At 45.3% G+C, this 27500-nt stretch overlaps 1 protein-coding gene across 2 annotated transcripts in view; it reads right to left on the bottom strand.

Moving 5' to 3' along the window:
* Positions 1–27500, bottom strand: part of ctnna2 (catenin (cadherin-associated protein), alpha 2) — a 406672-nt gene that overhangs the window by 9289 nt on the left and 369883 nt on the right. For both annotated transcript variants that reach the window (XM_042088135.1, XM_042088145.1), the window contains exons 10-14: positions 15760–15852; positions 13502–13658; positions 9602–9802; positions 3565–3716; positions 1380–1493 (exon numbers count right to left, since the gene is read on the bottom strand). In XM_042088135.1, the coding sequence (XP_041944069.1) occupies positions 1380–1493; positions 3565–3716; positions 9602–9802; positions 13502–13658; positions 15760–15852 (717 nt within the window). The remainder of the gene's footprint in view (positions 1–1379; positions 1494–3564; positions 3717–9601; positions 9803–13501; positions 13659–15759; positions 15853–27500) is intronic.

The raw sequence follows: 27500 nt of genomic DNA on the forward strand, positions 1-27500 counted from the left end.
CCAAATAGGGAAAGAAGCAATTGGCTCAAGTAGCTCATATCATGAATGTTATGTGGGCTACTGAGCATGTGTGTGTGTGTGTGTGTGTGTGTGTGTGTGTGTGTGTGTGTGTGTGTGTGTGTGTGTGTGTGTGTGTGTGTGTGTGTGGGGTGTGTATGTGTGTGTGGCAAGGCTGCATGGCAAGGATAGAGAGTGCTATCCCAGACACACACACACCCCCACCATACACCCATGCCAAACTGGCTCCCCTCCTCATTTTAATTCCCCCTCTGCCTCCCTTCCAGCCCCATAACTCTGTCATTGTGCTGACAGAGAGGCTGTGCGTGGCAGTCCAGGCCGAGGGCCCACTGCCTGCTGTCTCCACCCCGGCCCCGTCCCCAGCCTCATCCCCCAGCCCCAGCCTCATCCCCCAGCCCCAGCCCCCAGCCCCAGCCTCATCCCCCAGCCCCAGCCTCATCCCCCGTCCCCAGCCTCATCCCCCAGCCCCAGCCTCCCCCAGCCCCAGCCTCCCCTAGCTCCAGCCTCCCCCAGCCCCAGCCTCCCCTAGCCCTTACCGCCTGCCTGCCAAGCCCCTAGCCCCCGCAGCAGTGTGCGAGCCTCTGATATCCTCCTAATGTTCCATAAGCGGCCCACAGCGGGCCACTCACAGGCCCAGTAATGTGACAGCGCAGGAGGAGACACAGACTGGGGACCGACACAGACACCGGTCACAGACACAGACCCCCCCCCCCCCCCCCCCCCGACGCCTCCCCGACTCAATGACTCTTTGGGATAAAGCTGGGCGAATTAAGAGCAGTTCATAATTAACATGATTTTTCAGCCACCCAGCCGAGGTTCTTTTCTAAGCCAGTGTTTTGTACTAAATATGAATGATAGCATGCTAGGAATAGTGCTCTACTGTAAACAAAGGCTACTGTCACTAAAAACAAATCTGGACAAACATTGCTATATGAACTGCCCAGTTGTGAACTTCCGTCAGTTGATATGGGCATGACGTTGAACATCGCAGCAGCACTATAGGCAGGATTTAGGAAGGGCTGAGGGGCTTTTATTTTGGAGGCATGAAGCCCTGGCGTGTGTGTGTGCAATGCATGTGTGTGTGGCAAGGCTGCATGGCTAGGATAGAGAGCTCTACCTCCCACCCCCCCAACTCACTTTAGAAATGGTGCTATGTACTAGCAATGGCACCATGTGGCAGACTCACACACACACACACACACACACACACACACACACACACACACACACACACACACACACACTCACACACACACACACACACACACACACACACACACACACACACACACACACACACACACAACTAGAATGCATCCGAGCAGAGGGAGTGTGTGCAGGAGGTCTGAGACTGTCCTCACCCGGGCACTCTGTCCGGCGATGAGCTGGTCATCTTCTGTCTGAATGCTGGTGCGGCTGTGGGCGTCATACTCTTCCTGCTCAAAGTCTGAGTCATCCTCCAGCTCCTCTGGTGTCTGGGAGGGAAAACAAGAGAGAGGACAAAGAGACAAAGAGGGCAAGAGAAAGAAAGACAGAGAGAGAAAGAGAGAGAGAGAGAGAGATAACAATGAATACGACAACCCACAGCCCAAGCTTCAGTTCTATGCTTCTAAAGCTATTTTTGCAACAACTGAGTCAGCTGGGACAGCCGAGAAGCATGCTGTCCACGGTTAGACACACTCCGCAAAGACATGAACCCCCTACAGTAACCTTAAACTGCCATGCCAGTATATCAGTCAGATATTGCTAAATAATTAATCCCATCTCAGTGTTGTGTTTGTTTCAAGTAACTTGCATCATTGTTTTTAGTCGCATAGTTTGCATGCCCCACACTAACAAGAAGTTCCCTCTAAAAGTGGGATCAAACAGAAGAAATCACCCGGAGAGCAAAAACGACAGCAAGTATCATACTCGCTTGCCCTCACTCCTCTCTCCTCTCGCAAAAGACAACAGCGGCAATTGGCACAACTTTACGGATCCGTGTCTCCAATTAGCAAGGGGATGATGTAAAACGGAGACAGGGGTCTCATGTCAGGGCAGCGGAGGGAGTCGGGGGGAGACAGGGGTGGGGGGTGGCGTACGGGGGCCTCGCATGCCGTCGACTCATCACTGTCAGCGATCGGTGGACAGCGCGCTCGCTGTCACACTCACGCTGAGGAGAGGATGGTGCGATGCTGTAGCCTCTGGGCAGCTGAGCTGGCCTGTCAGGAGACAGCTGGACGAGAGAGGCGCCGCTGCTGTTTCTTAATGGGACCGCCTGGATCACCGAGCCCCAATGGACACTAAGGGTGGACCGGGCCTCACAGCGTACAGTCTAGGCCCGCAATCCTGGGTAAGACGACTGTCCTCAACGAGCGAGACACCACCACATGCTGGATTAAAACGGCTGCTTATTGAGGTCATCTGTGACCTGTTCCCATTAGTGTCATCATCATGTAAGAGGACTATAAGAGGTATGTCTGGCCTACTGGAAATACTTACTCAGTGCTGACACTGACATTACTGAAGGTTTAATAGATCATCCTGTTGTTCAAAGAGTTTGTCTTCCTTAGGCTGTACAATGCGTATCTATTCCACGTGAAAGTCAAGTTTAGAATCCAGTTACAACTGTTGACAATTATCAGAGGATCAGAACAGCCATCTATTTTGACATGCTTACAGATCTGCGGAGGTGTAGCAATCTTGCAGCCAGGAGCAGAGTAAGGGCACACACCTGTGGCCAGCTTTGATACAGAAGGGCTACATGCTTCCTGAACAATACTGACTGGAGTGGCCCTAGGTGCCTACTACAAAGAGTTCAAAAGCACTGCAGTTCGGCTGTTGCTGTTGCGGTTGTTGTTGTTTTTGTAGTTTCAATTTCCTCGAAATAAGATTGGTACATTGCCCAGGAGAAAATGATTTACTATTTACTCAGGGATGAGATGAGGAATCTAAGCCATAAAAGGAATTAGGATCGTAAAGAATAACCCAGCCAACATTTTCCTAAGATTAAAGATACACTGTGTGATTTTGATCTGACATAAAAAAAAAAGCTTTATTTACATGAATGTGCTGATTCATGTCCATTCAAGGTCTACTGTAGTCTACAGTCTATGTTGATAATTCCTGTTCGTTTTCATCAACATTGCTAAACGAGCAGGAACATGCAGTTCGATACTGTGGACAGCACTTACCCCTACTCTAAAGATCATCAAGATTTTTGTGTAATCATTGGTTTGGAGGAACACCTTTCCCATGCACATGGCACAGACAAATTAGGCAGTACATACACAGTCTTCACGACTGTTTCACAAAGCTGCCTTTCTTTTACCAAAACGTTCTTCCTGGAGAGGCAAAAGTGGTTTTACTTTAACACTTCTGAGATTATTAAATACCCACTTCAAATCAACTGGGTATTACTCTTATCTTTAATATTTAGCTCTAATTCATCCTCTAAACCTTTTTCCGTGTCTAAGGACCTGTCTGTGGACAGTATCTATAGATGTTTACAGTAATGATCCATATACATAGAGATGTGGAACTGATGTGTGTGCCGTGTCCTCTTACCCTGATCATGAGAACTGCTTTCCTGATGTCACGTACACCATCGTAAACGAGGCGCGAGGCGTCGATGAACTCATTCTCCTCGAATGCCTGAGGGGGACTGGTGCTCAGAGCCTCGATAGCAACCTCCACTTGCTCTGCAAACCGTGGCATGACTGTTCAAGGAGACAAGTATGAGAACAGTATGAAAAATAGAACATGACTACACTCTTCATTCACAAATCCATTTCTCCAACTGGATTTCAAAACCTATCCATATACAGGTGACTGATATTACACATTTTTAATCTATTTTAAGTGTCATGGACTTTTGTGAATGACTCCGGGGCTGACTGACCGATTGTCATGTGGCAACACTACCCCTACTCCCCCATGCCTGCAACACACACATCTAAGGACATAGCATACAAAGTGAGAACACTTGGTCCAAGGACACATGAAGTGGCAGACGCATTCAGCTGAGGTAGAAGTAGCCCCTGTGTCATCTTCACACCTCCTCTTTCCCAGCCGCACCAGCGTGGACAGGAAATGTCACCCCAAATATCACCGATGCGGACGGGCTGGCCCACCAACACCAATTAAGCACCTCACGTTGGGCACGCTCCTAAGGGAGCTGGGTTGTCTGTCACATATCAAAGCATCACAAACACCCAACACCCACTGGGTGACATTCCCTGCTTCCTGTGCTTGATGTGACCAATGTGTGTGTGTGTGTGTGTGTGTGTGTGTGTGTGTGTGTGTGTGTGTGTGCGTGTGTGTGTGTGTGTGCGTGTGTGTGTGTGTTTATGAGTTGGACAGAGGGAGAGTCAAAAATGGCTTTGTAACAATCTTCCATATCCTGGGAACAATATTAAAAACACATGAGTCAATTATCACCACCACTCTTCCTCAACCAAGGACGAAAATATGAAAAAGAGAAAAAAAAGAAAGGCACAATAATAAGGATAAACAATCTGAAAGAGATATGAATGAGCTGATTCCTTCCTCAGGCTACAGTGTGTCTTCAGAAGAGCAGACAGACATTATGAGAGGGCTGGCCTTTCACTTCTGCAGCCATTTTCTCTAGGCTAAATTTTAATTGAACAAGTTAATCAATATTAATTAGCAGACGGAAGAATGGTAGTGCTATACAAGGTGGGAAATATAAATGTGATAGGCACAAACAATATAAAGGACTAATGTTAAACATACTACAACGTCTTTTATCTATTGTTTTAAATACATTATAATTCATTTTAATCCACTTACCAGGAAGGCATAAAATAGGCTTTTGGGAATCATAGGGACCGATTTAAACCAGAATATTTAAATGTCCTGTAAGACTTTTCTGGGTGAAGTTGCTGATAGTGAGAGGTAATTTTACTCTCAAATGCTGTGAAATGATGAAGGGGATTAAATGTGACCATGTTTGATAGGTTTTCACAAAACCCCCAGTCAGACGTCAAGGATGTACTGCAAGTCATTTATGCAGTTTTTCAAAAATAAAGTGGCAGAACAGGTTGGCAGACCAGAGAGCAGAATGACTACTTGATGGTGTTCTGGCACATTATTTATTTATTTTGTTGTAGTTGTAGGAGTGAGAAGAAAGAAAAGTCAAGAACTTAACAAAAACTGCTTGACAGAACAATACAACGACATATATTTTGAGAAAAGGAGGCTGTTGGAAGACTACTTTTAGATGTGTGATTAGTGTGATTACGTGATGAGCCCATTAGCCAAATTGTAAAATTGCAACTCTTTCATAAAATGCATCAACATTTTGCCAGCACCAATTTATCATTCACCCGTGGCGCCTTTTTCCAGCGTTCCGTCATTCACTCGTCAAGTATTTATAACACTACTTATACTTATAATGAAATGCCCACAGAAATCCATTCCACATTCAGATTGCCCATGCATGCCTACATGCCTGGGTCCAGTCTCATCCGTTCTTATTTAGACCTAGACACACACACACACACACACACACACACACACACACACACACACACACAAACACACATAAACACACACACACACACTCTCATACAAGCATTTAAATATCTACTCCACCTAAATGCAAATGCAATGTATGTTTGGAACCACTATCTCCTTTCTCCCATCACTTACAGCAACATTAGGCACAAAAAATGTTTCTGGATGGAGCACATTGTACTGTAGAACTGTACTCACAGCATGAAAACACTGCAAAAAAAAGGGCCAGATTACATGCTAGGTTTTGGCATGCTTTTTAGGTAGCTAGCCAGGACTTGTTTTTTGGTTACTGTGAATAGACTAAGATGTACCCTATCTTTCACCTTTGTCTCACCTTCTAGCCTTCCGCTTCTATATAACCTCAACTCCACTGTCTCACCCTCAAATTCACCTCACCACATCACGTTGCTACAGTCTCACTCTTCCAGGCCTCTCTCTCTCTCTCTCTCTCTCCCTCTCTGTCTCTCACGGAGGCGAGCATTTCAAACGTAATCCTGGCATCTCGATGCAGTGGTGTGACTGAGGGAGAAGTAATGATCCGACTGCAGAGGCGAAAAGGGCTCAATCCACTGGCCACTCCAAAGGGCTGACAGCTTGATCCAGGTAGCCTAGCTATAGCCTCACCCCACTTGCTTAGACCAGCACTTTATCTCCAGCTCTGGCAAGACAGCACTATTCTATGAACCATCACATGCATACCCAAATCAAGTCAGCTACTGTATATACTTTACATACATACATACACATACACATATACAGCTCCATTTGGGTCTCAGTTCACCACAAGGTCAATTCTGTCTATGAAATTCAATGTCCACGCTGAGAGCCCATTCCCTTGGCTGCGTTCAGAGGTAGCCTCTCCCCACCAAAGATGATTTCTCTGTTGTCTGTACTGTTTGTGCTTGACCAAACTGTTAAATGGGCTTATTTGCAAGGCCTTAGACTGTGACGGCAAGCACAGCACTCAGGCGGTGTAAATGGTGCAATAACATGGGCACTACATCACATTTCTAATCTCCCCTCTCCTAGCATGACCTTAATGGTGAAATAAAAAATGGGAGTCTTTTTAACACACTGCGAATTAGTAGGGGAGAAGTAAACTATGTGGCGAGAAAAAGAGAGATATTTATGTGTGTATGTGTGTGTGAGAAAGAGAGAGAGAGAGAGAGAGAGAGAGAGAGAGAGAGAGAGAGAGAGAGAAAGGACACAGAAAACCCCAGTGAGTAAAAGAGAGAGGGAGACAGAGAAAAGGAGAGAGAGAGAGAAAGCCATCTCCAGTCCCCCTGTTAGGCTATTGATTTCCTTCTTCAAGGACATGCTTCAATCCTGAAGCCTGTGTGTAGGATGCCAGCAGGCGATGGCTCATGTTTATAGAGCTGTGAGCCTGAGTGCCTGAACTTCCCGCCCCATAAATCCAAGTCAGCGCTCAATGGGAGGCAAAGGTCAGAGATGAGCCGTGAGATAAGATTGGGCTTGGGCCAAGCTTAATATCCATGGGGAGGAGAATCGCAATTTCGGTGAACACGCTTACCTACAGTACGTAAGGTGCCTTGGCGCCTTGGTAATTCTCAAATAAACAATGCCAGTGCCACGGCGACCAGGCATATCTCTAGAGCTTGGCCGCCTCTGTTCAGTTTCCGTGGTGACTCCTCTGTCCAGTGAGGCCACTCTTGCCTGGAATCCTGCTCACTGAAAGAAGAAATTCAGGCCGAGCACCACTGCCCGGTTTAATCCCAGACTTTTTTCGCCCGCCGGGGGCCTAATTTAAGTTAGTGAACAAATACTGTATATCCTGGTTAGGCACTGACGTGATGAGGGAATGTCTCCTTGAATCAATAGGAAGTGGTTTATGGAGCAATCAGATCTGCATAGTATCGCCAACAACAGCTGAGGGGACAAAAATAAATCATGGCAAAAAAAAAACAGGCCCTTCATCAAATAGAATTATGGACAAGATGAGACAGTTGGATTCAGCAAGCTGCGCTGTCCTTTACAATTCAATTAGGCCACTCAATCAAGCATGAACAAGTCTCTTTAAGGTTATGGGCTAGCAAACCACTTCCTTTCAGCTGAGACTATCCACAGCTATCTTCACTGGCTTCTTTATTATTATTTTTTAACTTAAAGTGTCTTTCCTGTAAAGAATATTTTTTTTCCTCCTTCTCCTTCATTAATCTCATGGTAGGACCAAAGGAGGCAGTTTGTTTTCATTTGAGAGGGCGCGGGCATGACTGCTCTAGCAACATCACGTCTGCTGCTCATTAGTCCTTAATAACCTCTGATAAGGACAGAGCAGTGCCTGGAGAATTAATATCATTTTTCATACTTTTCAGCTGCAAAGTGACATTGAGCACTTGTGACTGTTTGCACTCTCTTTATGTTTGTGTTAGTGCTTGTATGTGTGTATGTGTGTGTGTGTGTGTGTGTGTGTGTGTGTGTGTGTGTGTGTAGGCATGGTAGGGTGGAGTGCAGAGCTGGTGTTGGTGTTGCGTGTTTAGCTGTGCATTCCAGGGGTCATCATCACAGGACAGTGAGAAACCCAAGGACGGGTGACATCAGCACCACAGCGTCCATGCCAGCGGTTCGGCAGAACACAGTGGGCCGTTGTGGGGGTGGGGTGAATCCATGGTAAGAAAGGACAGGAGCCAACATCTGTCTGTGTCTGTGTTGCTACTGACTGCTGAGCGGAATGCCTGGGCTGTCAGTGAGGGTGGCAACTCCAGATGATGCCAATGATACGCGTGACGCTTAGCACGATGCTGGCAACACAAGGCAAGGGAGGGAGGGGAGCTAACTGGCCCAGTTGATTATGCGTAGAGGGGTGGGGGCGCGGGTGGACTGATTTTGTGGCGTGGTAAATCTGCCGTCATGGTTAATAGCTGCTGCTGCAGGGGACACAGAGAAAACAAGTGGAGAGGGCATCTGCATTTACACTGAACATGTATGCGTATATATATACCGGTATATATATATTTTTTTTCTGACGCACAACATCTCACCCACACGTGGTTAGCACACATCTCACCCACACGTGGTTAGTCTAGTCCTATGGGATACCGTCATTTCCCTACTATTTCCTCTTGGGGACAGTAAAGTATACTTTACTTTATTAGCCGAGGTCTATACATTGATTTTGTAAAATTTCTTTAGCTATGAGGTTAATACACGGGGGCAGTTAATATGGTACTAATATTTTTTTAACTTGCATAAAACACTGTCCTGCGGTTTATACGCAATGCGGCTAATACACAGGAAATGACTGTATGTCAGCAGAGATGCTTTTGTAAGGGTTGTCCTTTGCAGTGTGTGGCTGCATTTTGTGCCCTTTTTGTGTTTTTCAGATCTCACATCTGTGATGCTACAGATGGGTTTTTGCCTTTGTAGAAGACATTCATTCGATAAAGCCTATGCATTAAGTGCCCTGGCGGAATAAGGCCTGTTTCATGCTTTAGTTGCAACAAAGGATGTGGAAAAGAGCTGTCTGAGGCTATCAATGTGTACAGTGCGGCTATGCAACCTGTTGATTTCAAAAAAGCTACTCTTAGTGCGCGGCTACATGAAAATCCCAAAGCTTAATACTTTGAAATTTAAAAAAGAGAACTATACACCTGAGATGAATTGGCTTTTTTCTGCCCATCAGTGCACCCTGCCAAAAGCTTTTGAACTGTGCGTGGTGTATGGAGGTAAAATGAACGTGGGCATGACTTGGCCCTCAGCCATGTCTATCAAACAGTAAATTGCTGCCTCCTGAGAGCCTGTGTAGTGTGGAATGAGGAGATGGAAAAAAGAAAGGAATGAGAGTAGATCGAGTGCTAAAGGTTGAACATAAGTGGCATTTCTCTCTCTCTCTCTCTCTCTCTCTCTCTCTCTCTCTCTCTCTCTCTCTCTCTCTCTGTACCTCTCAGTTCACTCACTATTAAGACCCCCCCCCCACACACACACACCATGTCTTTCTTTTTCCATCCATGTCTCTGTCATATTTATTTCCCTTTACTTTATCCCATTCCTTTCTCCCAGCCCCATGTGATTGGTCCAGACCCCGGCAGCTGTGGTCGCGTGGACTCACCGGTCTCAGAGAGCAGTTTGATGGACTCCAGCACACGCTCAGTGTAGACGCCCGGCTCGTAGTTCTCCATCTCGGCGTTGATGATGTGGACGACGCGAGCGGCGCGTCCGCGGATGGCCCCCGCCGTGCGGTCCAGTGTGTCCACGTCGCCCTCCTGCAGCGCGATCACACACTTGTTCACATCCTCAAGGATGTGGTTCTCTGGAAGGTCAAATGAAAAAGGAAAGAGAGAGAGAGGAGCAGTGACAAACAGAGAGAGAGAGAGAGAGAGAGAGGAGCAGTGACAAACAGAGAGAGAGAGAGAGAGAGAGAGAGAGAGAGAGAGAGAGAGAGAGAGCAGTGACAAACAGAGAGAGAGAGAGAGAGAGAGAGAGAGAGAGAGAGAGAGAGAGAGAGAGAGGAATTTGAATTAGAGTTAATAGATTGGTCAAGCAGAGTCTATATACACACAGAACTCTGTGATATTGCAGTTATGGTGCAATGCCTTTCACATGGGATGTCAAACAAACAGACCCTCAGAACAACAGAGAAAACAACATAAGTGCAGAAGTGCAGTACAGGAATGGAGATGCTTTATGATGCAGACTGATGTGGGATCTGTTTGAATGAACATCACACGACTTACAAAGGATTTACACAACAAAGCGCTTCTCCAGGAGAGAAGAGAAAAATAGCTGTGTCCGACTGTGGGACTTCTGAGACCAGTCTTTTTCCAAAGGCAATGCTTCGATTTTCTTTCACAAGTAACAAAGATGACAACATTGGCATATTTTGATGTAGACAAAGCAACAACAACTTGTAGAAAAAATCTTAATTGCATTTTGTGCAGTCAAATTTACAAAAATACTTGAAAAGCATTTTGCCACATGAAAGGGAGATTTGGCAAGAACATGAAAGAATGATTTATGTGTGGTTGGTGCTGAGTGTTTCTGGGAGAGGAGATTCAATGCACCAGCAGAGGGCTGTGCTAACAGGTGCCTCTCCTTAGAGAGGATGGCATGAGACACAGATGCTAAGGGCTGAGCGTGACACCATGTTATTCTCAACTGAAGTCCATTTTCAAGGAAGTGATTTGTAATGATTGGCAGATGATTCAAATGCAGATCAAATGTGCCATGTGGCAATATATGTACAAATAATAATAATAATAATAATAATAATAATCGCCATCGTCGTTGTGAATGCCCTCGTCGTCATCATCATCATCTTCATCAAATCCCTAGTAGTTCTAAGTAAAGTGGCAGAGCCTGCTTTATTTTTTAATTTCTCTCACGGGATCAAACGAGTATACAGGGCTGTAGTCAAGACCACCTTTGTCGAGTCCAAGACAAGTCCAAGACCAGGACTAGTCGAGACCAAGTCAAGACCGAGTCCAAAGAGGTTCGAGTCCAAGACAAGACCGAGTCCAAAAAGGTTCGAGTCCGAGTCAAGACCGAGTCCAGGATAGGAAAAAAAGTCTTGTGCATGACAGTATCAAGACAATCATTTTGGGTTATTATTATTATTATCTAAAAGCAAAAACAGTGTGAACACACCCAGGATTTGTAAGTGTAGCCATTCCCCTTCTCCAATATTATTATAGGGCTGTCAAACGATTCAAAATATATATTTTGAAATGAATTCATCTCGATTAACCGCAATTATAAAGTTCCTAAAGACTAAAGCTTCAACATAAATTACAAAATTAATGAGTAACCACAAAGGTAAAAGTAAAACACTTTTATATTATTTAAATGATAATACTGACACAGTAATTGTGTTTTAAAGTATTCATTTCTTAAGAAATACTACACATATGATGCTGTTTAACTCATTTGTAAATGGTGCACTGTTACTTTAAGCCCATTGTGGCCACGTTCTCATAATGATCTTTTTTTTATCAGCTCCATTGAAATATAGCCTATAGCTAGTCCACAAGCTCTAATATTGTTTGTACCACATGTATTGTACAATATTAACAATGATAAGCATGATATTAAGTTGGTATAAACAGTTTTCATTCCTTTGGAAATAGAAGCATGTAATGACATGATGCTAGCTAGACATTTTCTGTTTGCAATTAAAAGTGAATGATGAGCCTGAGCCAGTCACCTAGCTATCTGAATGGAATGTGTTTCAATCGGCATAATATGTGCTTCATGTAAACAAATTATTGAAGACTTCAAGACTCACCAGTTCCATTACACAAAGGCAAAGACAACTCTTCATATTTTTGTCCATTTTTCAAATCACAGTGAGTGCAGCCTACATACATGTTTATAACTGGTCAGTAGTGGAAATCGGATAAATCCGCAATCTCCTCTAACCTCGTCTTTGTTGCCTTCCTTTTATAAGTTTCTTATATTAAAAAGGAGATATCAATTATCATCAACAACGACAAGCCAGCTGGAACCTGCCAATCGTTTTCTCTCCTTCTCGTGTGCGTTCAGACGCGCTCTTAATTAAATGGAGTAGCATACGTTCAAGTTGGATCTTAATGGAGAGGAGCCGAAAAGTATCATCTTTATGTAACTGTTGCAGTTGGTGCATTTTGACATTGTAAACGTTATCTAACAAGAGTGAAAAGCAGTTTGCAGTAAAGCTACTATTTGGCTAAATGTTGGTTCCTCTTTATCTTCAGCTATCTCCACAGACAGTAAAATAAACTCTCAGGCTTGCGGTTTTAGGTTTTGCGGCTTCCGTTACGTGACATCAGCCCCCCACAAAGGTAAACACTATTGAGTTAATATTTTGTAACGCATTATGTATTTCAAAATGAATCGCGGCGATTAACACGTTAATTTTGATGGCCCTAAAGACACCTGGACTCGGTCGAGACCAAAAGCCATATTTGGCAAGACCAGTGGCCGAGACCGAGACAAGACCAAGTCCAAATACTAGCGAGTCCGAGACAAGTCCGAGACCAAAGAAAAACGGTCTCGAGTCCGGACTCGAGTCCAAGACCGGACTCGAGTACTACAGCCCTGCGAGTATATATACTTATACATACTGTATATACCTATATATACTTATATATATACTATATATTCTATACTTTTTTAAACTGGTCTAGCTGTAAGACAGGTGGAGTGGTACTTCTGTAAAGTACATTTGGCAAAGTGAAAGCAGCTCTCGTACAGGACTGACTTATGTAAGATGCGGCCAAAACATGTCTGCCAAGTAAGGAATACTGAACACATTTAAGTCAGACTGTAGTGACTTGACAGAATCTGATTAGACATACTTACCGACTGGCTTCAAGGTAAACTTCTCTGTTTGCTGACTTCTTTGTTGTGCATATTTGCATGGGGCATTGCATTTGTTTTTTTCTCGGGGGCTGACTTACCAGTAATAAAGCCACATCTAACTGTTGTATTTAGTAAAACATTGAATACATCCTTTTGCTTCAGACAGATTAACAGTATCGAAACTCTGACTGTACAGTGGAGAGACTTAAAGCTGCAGTTGGCAAGATTTTTTTATCATATTCACTAAAAACCGACACTATGCTCTAACATAAATCAGCCGGTTTTAGAAAAAACCCTGTACTTCTACCTCCACCTAGAGCCTATTATTTGTTTTGCAAAAATCCACAGCTCCTGGTTCTTCTGGTCCTATCAGAGCAGGTCTGTGTGAGATCTGACTGTCAATCACAGTCTGGTGCAGTCTGGTGCGCACCAATGAGCACAAACTCGATGAGAGGGTGCTCGGTGGTAGTTGGGGAGGGGCATTAGAGTTGTAAACTGCAGCTTTAATATGGATTTCAAGTAAAAAGTTCAATGCAAATCACCTAATATTTCAGTTCAAAATATTTTATGAATCCATTATGTTTCATTTGAGAACTGAGTAGATACAAATAGATAGCTAAAAAGAAGAAAGAGAGCAGGCAAGAAAGAATACAGAGTTGATTTTTGGTTTTACCTGAGACAGACAGGAAGTCATCCACAGAGGTGATGTCATCCACAGCCTCCGTGAGAATGCGCACCTGCTTCTCCCACTGGTCCTTGAACACATCCATGTTGTCCTGAGCGACTTTACTCTGGGGCCGTGCCGCCAGGGTCAGGGCCGCGTTGATGACCTGTAAGGGGAGAGTGACTGAATGAAGCTTTGTTTAGCAGACTCAAGTCCATAAATATACACATACGACAAGACAGATAAAATACACAGAATATAAAAAATCAGTTTACATATAGATTTGAGCCAGTGCACCCTCACACTGGATGAGTAGCAGGAGCAGCTCAAAATGGGATTCGAGAGTGCCACAATGATACCATTTACAGATCCCTCAAGACATTGCCTAAATGTAAACATTAAGTTTCTTACAAGCACTTTGAATGTGCTCACTCCTGCAGGGTATTTTAAGGACGATTCTCATGGCATCATTGTACGCAACTTGCAACATTTGGATACTAGATGGGCCATGTAGAGCGGTGTGCAATACAGTATGCTTTAAACAAAGCCACTTTCACTCGTGTAGAACAGAAGCTGAACTTGGTGTTTGCCTGAGCATATAACTTACAATGTTGCCTGTATATACTGTATCATCATCATCATTAATTTGATTGGTTATAAGATGACCAAGGCAGAGAAAGAGAAAGAAAGAGAGAGGGATGGAGAAAAAGACAGAGAAGGAGATAGAGAGGATTGAGAGAGAAAGAAAGAGAGAAATGGAGAAGGTGAAAGTGAAAGGAGGGAAGAAAGAGAGAGAGAAAGATGGAGTGAGGAAACAATCTTCTCCAAAGACCTCAGAAGCCAGTGTTTTATGGTTCCAGTCTGCATTAGGCCAACTTCCTGTGTGCAAGCTCACCATTTTTATAGACTACAGGAGAAAGGGAATTCAATTAGGAGTTGAGAAGCTTGGGTCCACTCCGAGCCACCACAAATCACCGGCAGACATGGCCAGCACAGTCATAAGCTCAACATGAGCCACTCTCTACGCACAAGCACAAGGGACTGCGATGGACGCTTGCAACACACACCATTCCCAACACTTCTCACACGCACCCATAAAACCACCAGCATCATTACTCCGCCATCCGAGCCGCAGCCTAACCCAATGACTTTAAGGGACGTATGAAGGCAGCCACGTCGGGCCTGGATCCAACATTTTCACTAGTGTGCGTGCGATAGTGTTTTTGTTCTGGGCTGACGTTTGCCTTGGCTGCGAGTGGGCTGCCTGTGTGAGCAGAGAGAGAGAGCCCCACCACTGGGAAGATGAAAGCAGCCGAGCTCTAGTAGTCACGTTGGTTGCATCACCAGCTGCTTCAGGTCTGGCAGATGAAGTGCACATGATGGACACAGGGAGACAGAGGGCTTATGTAATGGTGGGCTTTTTCTTCTTCTGTCCCTTCTCATATCTTCTTTGTCTTCGATTCATCTACTTTGTTTGTCTTTCTTCCTACAGTCCTGTCAAAACGACTGGTGCTATTTTTTTTCCTCGCCTACTATATCATTCTCTTTACTACGCACAGTTGCTCTCTCTCTCTATCTCTCTCTTTCTTTTGGAAAATAACCAGCGATCACCTCCAAACTTTTCTAACAGTAGCCTAGGCCGGAACTGGGTGGGTTTGTGAAGCACCTACAGTATCCTTTTGAAGCCCTGAGGCTCAAACCCCAAATCAATTATCAACTACTCCACCTGGGTCTCAAGAAAAACAACAAGAATAGGAAAGGCTGGTGTGTGTGAGAGTGAAGAGTGAATGGAGGAATTACCTCCAACCCCCCCCCCCCCCCCCTCTACATAACACCCTACTCCCCAACAAACTCTCTCTCTCTCTCTCTCTCTCTCTCTCTCTCTCATCTTCCCTCCCTCCCTCCCTCTCACACACACGCACACTCCCTCCCCCTTTTCCTTTCTGTAGTCTCCAACTGCCGACTCCGGTTTTCTTTCTCTCTCTCTCCCCGTGCGGGCAGCTAAGATCTTGTTTGCCTTCTCCTCACCACAGGTGTTTGCTAACAGCTAAGCGCCCTGAGCCCACCTGCAGAGGGTCAATGAGACACCGGCTACCAAGCTAAATTCCCTGCGTCCGTAAATCAGGGGGCGGGACGTGTCCACCTTTATTAGCTGGCGGAGGCCAGCGGTGTCTGTGACACATTGATTGGCGAGGTGCAAGCCTGATGGATGGCGAGAGGCGAGCACCTGCCACGGGGCAGGTGCTGTGCCCAACCCCTCCCCTTACCTGTGGGCACAGGCTGTCGATCTGGGTGGCTGCCATCCGCACTAGTTTCACACCCTCTTCGTTATTGGAGATGGAGCAGGCCAAGTTCGCCACCTGGAATGGGACAGAGGGGAGAAAGAGAGAGATGGGGGGAGGAGAGGGAGAGAGAGAGAGAGAGAGACACACAGAGATGGGAGGGAGAGAGATAGAGGGAGAGAGAGGAAAATGTCAGTGCTTTATTATAAACAGACGCAGGATAACAGTAAATACACAGTCATTAGTGATCACCCTGGGGCTTCACAGTAGCATGGCCCTCTCTGGAATCACTCTGAATAGCACACACACACGCTTACTTCCAGGGTGGGGGGGGGAGTCGTTTTTTGGCAACAGCAAATATAATTGGTAAGCACCTCTCAGTCGCTCTCTCTCTCCCAACACACACACACACACACACTCTCACACTGTCTTTCTCTTCTCTCTCTCTCTCTCTCACTGCAGCTTTTTTCTCTTCTCTCTTCTTCTGCATGTCCACTGCTATCAGTACTGTGTGCACTGCCAAGGATTTAATGCTTGGCTTGAAAAGGCAATGTTAGGGCAAAATATGTACAGAGGGTTAGACTCATTCAACTGTTAGATTAGTATTTGTTATTTCCAAAGACAGCACAAAAAATAAGCCGAGGACCAGCTGTGCACCTATATCAGCATGCTCAGAATTTAAGCTGCCCATCTCTCTGACCCTTACTTCTGGCATTTAAAACATATATGAATATTTATAAACAACCCAAATCAAATATATATATATATATATATATATATTACACTGCCTGGCCAAAAGGTCACACACTTTAATATTTCGTTGGACCGCCTTTACCTTTGATTACGGCACACATTCGCTGTGGCATCTTTTCCACAAGCTTCTGCAATGTCACAACATTTATTTCCGTCCAGCGCTGCATTCATTTTTCATCAAGATCTTAAGATCTTGTATTGATGGGATTCGAACCACTGTACAAAGTCTTCTCAAAGTCAGCACATCCCAAATATTCTAAATGGGGTTAAGGTATGGACTCTGAGGTGGCCAATCCATGTGTGAAAATGATGTCTCATGCTCCCTGAACCACTCTTTCACAATTTGAGCCATATGCCCATGCCATCAGGGAAGAAAAAATCCATTGATGGAATAACCTGGTCATTGAGCATATTCAGATAGTCAGCTGACGTCATTCTGTGGGCTCATAACGTTACAGTAATGTTGCTGAACCTAGACCTGACCAACTGCAGCAACCCTAGATCATAGCACTGCCCTGACAGGGAGGCTCTAACCTATTTGCTTAGTTAAATCCAGGTGGTGGCCTTTTTTTGGCCAGAAAGATAGATAGAGAGATAGATCTGCTGCATAATTCACATGGCACCATTAAAAAACACAATTACCCACAAATGCCAGTGGGCCCACTGTGCAGGCTACTAGACGCGTGCAGGCTCTCTCTGTGCGCCACTGTAGTGCCAGAGCCCAGTGGTGTGCACCCTCCATAAGAGATTGGCTAACAATATTGGGTGTTTTGAGGAGTCACTCGTTTTAAATACCCAGAGTCCTCTGGGCTCGTCACAGGATTGCCTGAGTATGCCTGAATCATTAGCCAGGTTTATTGATGCAAAAACAGCCTCATTGTCTAATTAAGACAGCAGATGGCTCCTTAAAAGGAACGCCTTCTTGCTTAATTTATGTCTCTCTGTCCAAAACCCCCTTTCCTTGACTCTGCACAGACTATGACATGACCATTCATTCATTCATTCATTCATCCATCCATCCATTCACTCATTCATTCATTCTCGTCTCATTTCATTTCACTGTGCTGTCTAGCGCCAAGAATGAATGGATACATTATATTGCTTCTCATGGAGGATTAATTTCAGGTAATGAAAATTCCCCATCTCATGTTCATGCCTGATACATTCATGTAGTGTGTCTTAAAGTGTATAGCAAATGACAAGCTGACACAGGGATCCATCGTAGCATGTTTCCTTTATGTGCTTTATTATGGCAAAGACACACATATGAGGCTGATGAAAAGTTGGAAAGAGGGTAAATCTAATTGTGTGCCACTGCTGAAAGAATACTGGATTGGCGCTAAACTGACAGATGCCTGTTGGCAGACATAATGTCTGCCAAGCCATATCAACGGTCTCCTCTATTATAGCTAACGTCACTTCTGGAGGTAAATTGAGGTAAATCTAATCTGTGTTAGAAGAGTCTTGCTCACGGCACTTTCACCTCCTACCAGTGACAGCTTTGAATGCCATGATGGATTGTTTGCCTTTGAGCATTTTTGTTTTGGGGTGTGTGTGTGTGTGTGTGTGTGTGTGTGTGTGTGTGTGTGTGTGTTTGAGAGAGAAACAGAGAGAGAGAATCTGTGTGTATGTGTATCTAAAGGAAAGGACATTACATGGAAGGAGCATGTTGGTGTCTGAAAGAACAAGAGAGTATGAGAGAGGGAAAGAGAGAGAGAGAGAGAGAGAGAGAGAGAGAGAGAGAGAAAAAGAGAGAGAGCAAAAGAGGGGGAGATGGAGAATAAGATGAAGACTAAGGTACTCTTTGTGAACAGTGAGTGGCGTTTTCAGCAAGCACACAGAAAAGAAAAACAAATAAAGCATCAGAACAAGGCTCACTGAAGAGCGTTTTGTTCCCCATTCTCCAGTGCAGCAATTAAACTAATGCCACCAGACACAGGCCTGGCTCCTGTTTCAGAAGCAGCCTCACTCCCATCCTCTTCCTCCTCCTCCTCCTCTCCACACTGTAAAGCACATATGAGGACAGGCAGCTAGCCACACCAAACCCTGAGCCCACGCCAGCCTGGCCTGCACCCCCTCCACCAGCCCCCCACACACCCCCGCCGCACATCTGAGACCTGGGCCGCTGCCAAGGCTGCGTCCAGCCGGCCAAATCTACTAATTGCAATTATCTAAAGAAGTGCTTCTTCCTCTGTGGGCTTTTTTAAAAATTATTATTGTTTAAGAGCAATGTCTCTCCCTGTGCCTCTTACAAAAAAAAAAAAAAAAAGACGAAGTGGTTAGAGCAATTTCCAAAAGTAGTGCCTTTGAGTGACAGTCATGGGGAGAGAGAGATAGAGAGAGAGAGAGATAGAGAGGGAAAAAGAGAGAAAGATGGAGAGGGAGAGGGAGAGAGAGAAAAAGAGAGAAAGATGGAGAGGGAGAGGGAGAGAGAGAGATAGCGCGAGAGTGAAAGATGAATAAAAGTGTGAGTGAAAAGACAAAGACTGTGTCAGATTTTATTTGGGCTTTTTTCCCCCAGTGCAGGAGCTATTGATTAAAGAAGGACAGGACTATTGTGCCCGTAGAAGTTTAATAAGTTTGTGCCACTCAAATATAATATCCCCTCTCCATTCTTCAACTGAGGAAGTGCAACCGTAGCCACAGTCCCCATTAAACCTGTGTCTTTTTACCCCTTCCTCCTCTCATTCTCGTTTGTGAGTTACGGTCTGCGCCATCCCGGTTTGTAATTTTTAAATCAATCCAATCCAATCAGCATACTGTCACTGGCCAAGGACAACATTGCCTCTGATATACAGTACAGTAAGGTTTACTGCATTGATTGTATGCACAGCCATGGAGCACAGTATCAGGAAACACGTGTGTTTGGCTATTGTTCTTCCCCAGGGAGGCTGAGAGTCTTTCGTCTGCTTTAAGACCCAGGTTAGATGGCCACATTAAATCACCCAGACACATACAATCATTCTTATTGGCCCACGTAATTGCCTCACTATTAGTGTAGATGACAGGCAGGAGGGGGACCCTACTAAAAAGGAACATCAGTGGGTAGAGGCCTTCGAAAAGACACTGGGGGGGGGGGGGGAGGGGGCTTGCCACTGTGTTCGCATCCATCACCATGATCAAAGGCCTGCAAAACTTCCAGAATATTAGAGAAACAGACAATGTGTGAGTCTGTTTGTGTGTAAGCCATCTCCATCATCAAAAGCCTAAAGACATGCTAGTGCATTTAAGTGAAAAAGACAGTGTGTAGGCGTGTGTGTGTGTGTGTGTCTGCATATGTGTGTGGGTGTGTGTGTGTGTATGTGCATGTGTGTGTGTGTGTGTGTATGTTTACATGCATGTTAGTGTGTGTGTGTGTGTGTGTGTGTGTGTGTGTTTGTGTGTGTGTGTGTATGTTTTTGTGTGTGGGTGTGTGCGCTTGTCTATGTGCATGTGTATCTATGTTTGTGTGTGTGTGTGTATGTGTGTGAGCGTGTGTGTGTATATATGTGTGTGTGTATGTGTGTGAGCGTGTGTGTGTATATATGTGTGTGCGTATGTGTGTGTGTCTGTGAGTATGTATGTGTGCATGTGTGTGTGTGTGTAGGGTGGTTTCGCACAGTGCAGCCGGAGTGTAAATAAATCAGCCTGTCAGCACATATGAAGGGGAGTGCGCCACTGGGGGATACACCTACTACCCGCTAAGTGCATTGGCATAAGACGGAAGCCACTTCTCTCCCCCCCCCCTCCCCTCTCCCCCTCTCTGTTTTGGAGACGTGTGCATAGCCTTCTCTCTCTCCACCCCCCCCCCCCCCTCTCCTGGAGACGTGTACATAGCAGTCTCCCCCTCCCCTAACTCCTGGTGTTGTCAGTTGGGAGTCTGCGTCTCTGACTCTCAGATTTATGGGCCCATTCTCGAAGGGGGAGCTGTTTGCTTAAATACAGCTTCACAGAGTAATGGCTACTGCTCCAGTGCCTCTCGCCCCCATTACTGGCTGGTTACATGTAGGAACATGGGGGAGAATGGTGTGTGTGTGTGTGTGTGTGTGTGTGTGTGTGTGTGTGTGTGTGTGTGTGTGTGTGTGTGTGTGTGTGTGTGTGTTTGTGTGTGTGTGTGTGTGTGTTGGGGGTGGTTATATGAACATAGACCCAAGGGGGAAGAGGCAGATTGGAAAGGCTGAAGAGATTCGGAATGTTGGACTGTTCACTCACAGCAATGCCAATGAAACCATGTTCTCAAGAGAGAAACATAAACTCTGTTCAATCAGAAATGACAACAGACACATACCAATACTTTCACCGTTCCAATTATGTGAATGACGTAGGTCCTCAAATAAGATTACTAAGACATGCCTGTGCACAAAACAATTTGGAACATTTCCAAGAATGTTGTTTTTTTAAATAGAGCCCAAAATTTAAATACAGTATGTTGAGGACTGTTTTGCCCACTTGAATTATTTAAATGAAGATATCTAAGATCTCCACTGCGTGATGTCTGTTTGGAAGGATGGTATCATGCTGGTATTTTTTCCAGCCAGCTCCCTGCAAGGTATCTGTTCATGCAAACGCTGTGACACGGTGGGTCTTAAATTGAATGACGGGTAAAAGGCTATGTCAAAAGTGCTGCTAAAGCTAGTTTAATAACGAGGCAAAATCAATTTGCTGATTTAAAACCATGAGCAAGACCCTAAGCAAGAACATTGGTGGGTTGGTTCAATGGTCTTAAATGCTACAAGATAGCTTTAGCTCATGCATGAGACAATTTATTTGCTCTAAGATTTTGCCCTATAGTCATAACAGTACTAATAACTGCATGGATTAGCCTACTCTCTGACGCACAAGCAGCCCAGGCCATATGCCTGCTCACAGCTGCTGCACTCTAGCAGGTCAGCTCCCCCTGGGCATGAGGCTGATCTGGGATCTGGTGGGTCCATCCCTCTCCCAGAGGCCCCAGGGGCTCACAGGTCCCCTGTCAGCTGACCTGGCGTTCCCAGGTGCAAGAGCCTCCACGGGGGCGAGGCAGACAGCCTTCCTCTTCACGGCTGTAAGTGGGCCAGAGCAGACAGGCAGGGGAGAACGGGAGCAGGAGGAGAGATGGGGGGGGGGGGGGGGCACAAAGAGGAGAAGCCACCGGTGTCTACATTTAGATAGCGGAGCCTCCATTGTGAGCGGCGCCGCAGACAGACCTGGGCTGCTGCCTCTGAGTGGATGTGACAGAAAACGAGAAAAAGGAGACATCAATTGGGAACACTCAGCTAACTCCATCCCACTCCGCACGGATTTAACAGGCTCATGGGAAACCATAAGGCAAAGTGGTGTCTCTCTCTCTCTCTCTCTCTCCAGATCTGAGAGAGAGCTAGAAAGAGAGAGATAAAGAGAGAGAGGGAGATAGAGAGAGAGAGAGAGAGAGAGACTCTCTCAATGAGATAGAAAGAGTGTGTGTGTGTGTGTGTGTGTGTGTGTGTGTGTGTGTGTGTGTGTGTATGTGTGTGTGTGTGTGTGTGTGTGTGTGTGTGAATACAAGTGTGCAGCTGCTCAAATATACAGACACCACCTCCATTTCATCTGGGTCACTAAGGGATTCTTGATGCCCATGTGGGGACAGCTCCCTTGATATTGCCCGTGGTGATCGTCTCCTGGCAGGAGAGCCAGGCCTCTCCATGAGTTCAGACCACGCTGAAGAGACCGCAGGAGACCAGACGAAACAAGACCAGACGAGACGAAGGTGAGATCACTTCAGAGTGAGACAGAGAAAGAGAGGTGAGAGAGAGAGAGAGAGAGAGAGAGAGAGAGAGAGAGAGAGAGAGAGAGAGACGAAGGCAGCCTGAAGAGGAAGCTGAGCTGAGGCTGCCTTAAAACTGCTGATGAGGTTAATGCACTGGGAAGCCAGCATGAGTGCCTAAATCACAGGAGAAGGACGCCGGGCCTAAATCACTCCTGTTTCGGTGGCCAAGGACTAATCGAAGAGAAACACCCACGCATGAACACACACACGCACACACACACAAACATCAACATCAAACATGCACACACATACCGCGCGCACACGCACACGCACACACACACACACACACACACAGACGCGCGCGCGCACACACACACACACACACACACACACACCCAGCCATACAGAAGCACACACACACACACACACACACACACACACCCAGCCACACAGAAGCACACACACAAACACACAGGCTCCCTGCAGGGCAATGTGGGCACACAAGCTCACAAATGCAGCACACTCCCTTGGAGGAAACTGGGATCCTAAAGATAATCAATGGGATCGCCAGGCTCATATTGGAGTTAGGTTGGCGGATATCTTCCATCCTGGATGCATATCCTGTAGCTCACGGCACCTCAAGTTTCTCTCTCGGCCTAATTAAGCTCTTTGCGATTATCCAATTGACAATAAATGGCATAGCAACAAGACATAAACAAGAAGGTTAATATGCCTGATAGGCTAAGAAGACATCAAGAACGACATGTTATTTATCTATCATTCTCTGAACTAGTCTCTGTATACAATTTTCCTCAACTGTTACTACACTTGCTTTGCTTGATATTTTTTCCCAAACAGGCTTCCACGTGAGCATGCAGCCTAATGTTTAGACCCATTAACTTTACATGGTGACTGGCACCTTCAGTGGCCTCAGATAACAGGTCTCATATGGCATGATTGCCACACTGCCGAGATCTTTCTCTCTCTCTGTATGAGTGGCTTTGCATTTCCTGCTCAAAACAGATTCGGCCAGATTGGATATCGATTGATGCACCAGAAATTTGAGAGGGTGCCTTCCTGTGTCTTCCTCTAGTAGTGAGAAAGAGTTTTAACATCTTTATGCTGAATATAAGATATGCAGAAAAAAAAGGTAAAAACATCCCAGCAACTCTCTGAAAATGCATCTGAGGGAACACTGGTGAGACCGACTCTTCTCAACATACAGTACACACATTCATGCACGCGCACACACACACGTACTAACTCGGACGCACACACCTACTGTGTATATGTATATATATATATATATATACACTAAATTGTGAGAGAGGGAGAGAGAGAGAGACAGAGGAAATAAATATTTACCCAGAGAAAGAAAAAAAAGTTGAACTGAAAACACTAATAGAACTGGCACCCAATTAAAAGTAATTTAACAATTTTTCTTGTCCCTAAAAAAAAATGCCCTGAAGCACTCCGATAACACTACAAGAAGCTATAATATAACATATTGATTACTTTTCAGGCAGACATGTCTCAGAACTAGGGCCTATAAGCAGCCGTAAGACTGATTTGATGAATTCTAAACATGATTTATTCAGATGGAGGCAATACAGTTAGTAGTGAGTGAGTGAGAGAGAGCGGCCGTAAACAAGATGGGTACCAGGAGAATCATTCCCGGCATGTAAAAATTTACTGAGCTCAACAAGGGACACGCTGAGGTAATTGAAAACAATATAAACAATCCATAAAGTGAAATGGACATGCTTGACTTTGTGCATAGAGGGGTGCAAAAAGGGGCCATTGACCTGACGAGTCTTGTCCTAGATATGAATGTGTCAAATTAGACAGCAGCAGATTGGATCCCCTTGCCCAAGGAGAGGAGAGAGAAAGAAAGAAAGAAAGAAAAAAAGACAGAGACATAGAGAGAGATATAAAGAGAGTGAGTGAGTGAGAGAGAGAGACCTTAAATTTGTTGAAGAAAATAGACTACTCCTTCGCTACAGTCCCCAACCCTTTAGCACCTTTAGTTTGTGTGTGTGTGTGTGTGTGTGTGTGTGTGTGTGTGTGTGTGTGTGTGTGTGTGTGTGTGTGTGTGTGTGTGTGGTGTGTGGACAGACTGGGTAACATGATTTCCCCCCATGCTGCTCCCCAGTGTTTAGCCTCACAGCTGGAGACCCCACATGCTACCAGTGCCACTGCAAGTGCTACAGTCGGATCAGAGTCCCCTCAACAGCCTCACAGTGCTCAACTCCCTCCCTCAAGACTCCCTGTTTCCGCTGCCTCCTGTTTACACACACACACACACACACACACACACACACACACACATATACACACAAACCCCCCCCCCCACCCACCCACCCCCACACACACAGAGTGAGACGTACACACATACACCCCCACATCCCCCAAGACACACACACACACACACACACACACACACCATTGAAGCGCCAAGACAATCCAGTTCCAGAGAAGTATCGATTGCTCTCTGTACAGGGTGCAAGCCAAGCAATTGTTATTGGCAGTAGAGCACAATTATGAAAATGGACTTGGGCTGTTCTATCTAATTTATCTGTATATTTAACAATACTCAACAGCTGACACTGAAAAGCACTCTTTCCATGAGGATCCATACGTTTGAGGGAGGATCTGTGTGGGCAACATGAGCTGATTGCTACTGGGCAGCCATCCATCCTGCTCAGATGCGGCTCTATTTTTAGACACAGGCGAATTATCTCCAAGAAAGATATGAAGACTAATCACACAACCACAAGCTGGACAGCACCTATTTTCCTCTGCCTCCCTCTCTCTCTCTCTCTCTCTCTCTCTCTAGAGAAGCCTCCAGAATGAATGCGCAAGCTCTTGCCCTCCGAAGAGGAAAACGAGAAAGAGAGTGAGAGAAGTGGAGGAGAGAGAGAATGCAGGAGGGAGTAAAATACAGCGAGTGCCTCGTGTTTGAGAATCTGTCAATCACATCCAGAGATTCAATGTGAGAGCCGAAGGAAGGCAATTACTGGCTTCTTCACCTTGGGATGGGCTTGAGAAAAGCCCCAGACTGCGCACGGCCAGACCCACTGCAGATTCCAAACTCCATCCACCCTGTGCGTACCTGCGCTGTCCCCTCATGCTTGCAGACGAGACGAGCATCCCGCACGGCACCAAGGCACGAAGCCACTCCTCAGGAACTCTTCCAAGACTCTGCCTTCACTGACAAATGGTCACGCTCGATGTGCTGTGCTGGGATTTTAAATGCCCAAACAAACTTTCTGAATTTGGCTGTGGCTATACAGCATCAGCGCACCAGCATGGCTATTCTCATCATCATTGTCTTCATCAACCTCATCACCATTATTATCATCATCATCATCATTGTCATCATCACTATCCTCAATATTAGTATTAGACACAAAAAAATGAAAAATTGAAATAACAAACAAAAAAAAAAAACAAACAAGATCACAACTCCAGCCAACCATCCTTTGATATTGAATCAGACACATCAATATTTTGTGCGAGAGCTGTGTCCTCCCTGCACTCTTGTGAGCTGGCAGTCGCAGGCTCCACGTGGCTCTGCAGAGGATGACAGATGCGGTGGCTAGCAGCCGCATTAGCATTCCTCCGGTGGCTAGTTATTATCATAAGCTTGCCGGAGTGTGCAGGGAGAGGTGGCGTCACATTCTGTGCTGACATTTATGTGTAACTCGTCGGCGCTGGTCTGCACTTTGCTGACACGGAATAGATTACTCCTCCCCCACTGTAATAAACACTGTGAGCCACGCTAAAGGTTATCAGTCACCAACCAATGACTCAACCTTTACTCTATACACAAAGCCAAAAGGCAGTGCCTACTGGACCAAATGTCTGTAACATAAGTCTGTTATTATGTGGTATTGCAATTTGATCAATTTTTGGTAGAGTGACACGTTTACTTCTGGAATGACTGCTGTCTCAGTAGACTAGCATCCTGTGCTGTGGTATAATGGCTACAGTAGACTAGCATCCTGTGCTGTAGTATAATGACTGCTGTCTCAGTAGCATCCTGTGCTGTGGTATAATGGCATATTTTACAACTAGTCCCTGTTGCTTGGAGATGTTTGTTGAGATGTAATCAACTATCAATGCGAACACCAGTCTACAAGTTTTGGGACTCGGTCGCATTAGTCCATCCAAAGCTACGTCTGCAAGTTTATATCTTAGCAACACCTTGTCACTGTCAAAAAACAAAATGTCAAAAATGACAGACAAAGCCTACCATTTAAATCATAAACTGACATTGTGCCAGGGTATAGCTGTTGTAGGCCTACTCAAAATGCAAACAAAGTATTATCCACTACAAAAAGAAAAGTAGCATCAGAGACCAATCAAAGTCAAGTTACTCAAAGTTCACTTCCTCAACACAGACTTGCTGCTGTCTCATATCTTGGTTAGATCACACATTGTTTTAAGGCCATGAGGTTATAATTGTCCATTGTTTTCTAACAGATGCTATGTTATGCTAGTAATGGACAAGATGAGCACAAAAACATGGGCATGTTGGAAGTATTCGACTTCATTCTGTAGTTACTCCACATGACATGTTTATTCCTTTCAAATATATTTATTTGGTTATAGCTAAGCTGCTAAAAGCATGGCAAAATTAATTGCTAATATATATTCAGGGAGCAAATGAAATGGATGCTGTTGTGAGCAGCGCTACCAGGAAACCATGCCCTCTGAATGCAAATACCTACTCATTCACCGGCGGGCTTTAAATTCCCACGTCAGATGGCAGCCTTGCAGAGGTGTGGGAGGGAGAGGCAGTGGAGAGAGGGAAAGGGGCAGTGTGTATGTGTGCATGTGTGTGTCTGTGTGTCTGCATGTGCATGTCTACATGTTTCTCTGTGTGTGTGTGTGTGTGTGTGTGTGTGTGTGTGTTTCTTCTTTAGTAGCATAATGCAGTGATAGAGCAACAGTCAGGTGAAGATATCATCCCCATACATTCTCTCTCTCTCTCTCTCTCTCTCTCTCTCTCTCTCACACACACACACACACACACACACACACACCACACACACACACACACAAACACACACACACACACACACACATTGGGCACACTCATTTGTTTACTACAGGCAAGTTTACTTGTCCTTCAAAGCAATCCTGTGAGTGCACCGTCAAAGACAAAGTCCAGACAAAGTCAAAACAGCCATCTTCTGGAACATCCGCAGATATTGTTTTATCTAATTAGTTCATTAACTGGACAGATATAACATTTGCCCCCGGT

Source organism: Alosa sapidissima, chromosome 1 (assembly GCF_018492685.1).
Source record: "Alosa sapidissima isolate fAloSap1 chromosome 1, fAloSap1.pri, whole genome shotgun sequence".
Lineage (NCBI taxonomy): Eukaryota > Metazoa > Chordata > Actinopteri > Clupeiformes > Clupeidae > Alosa > Alosa sapidissima.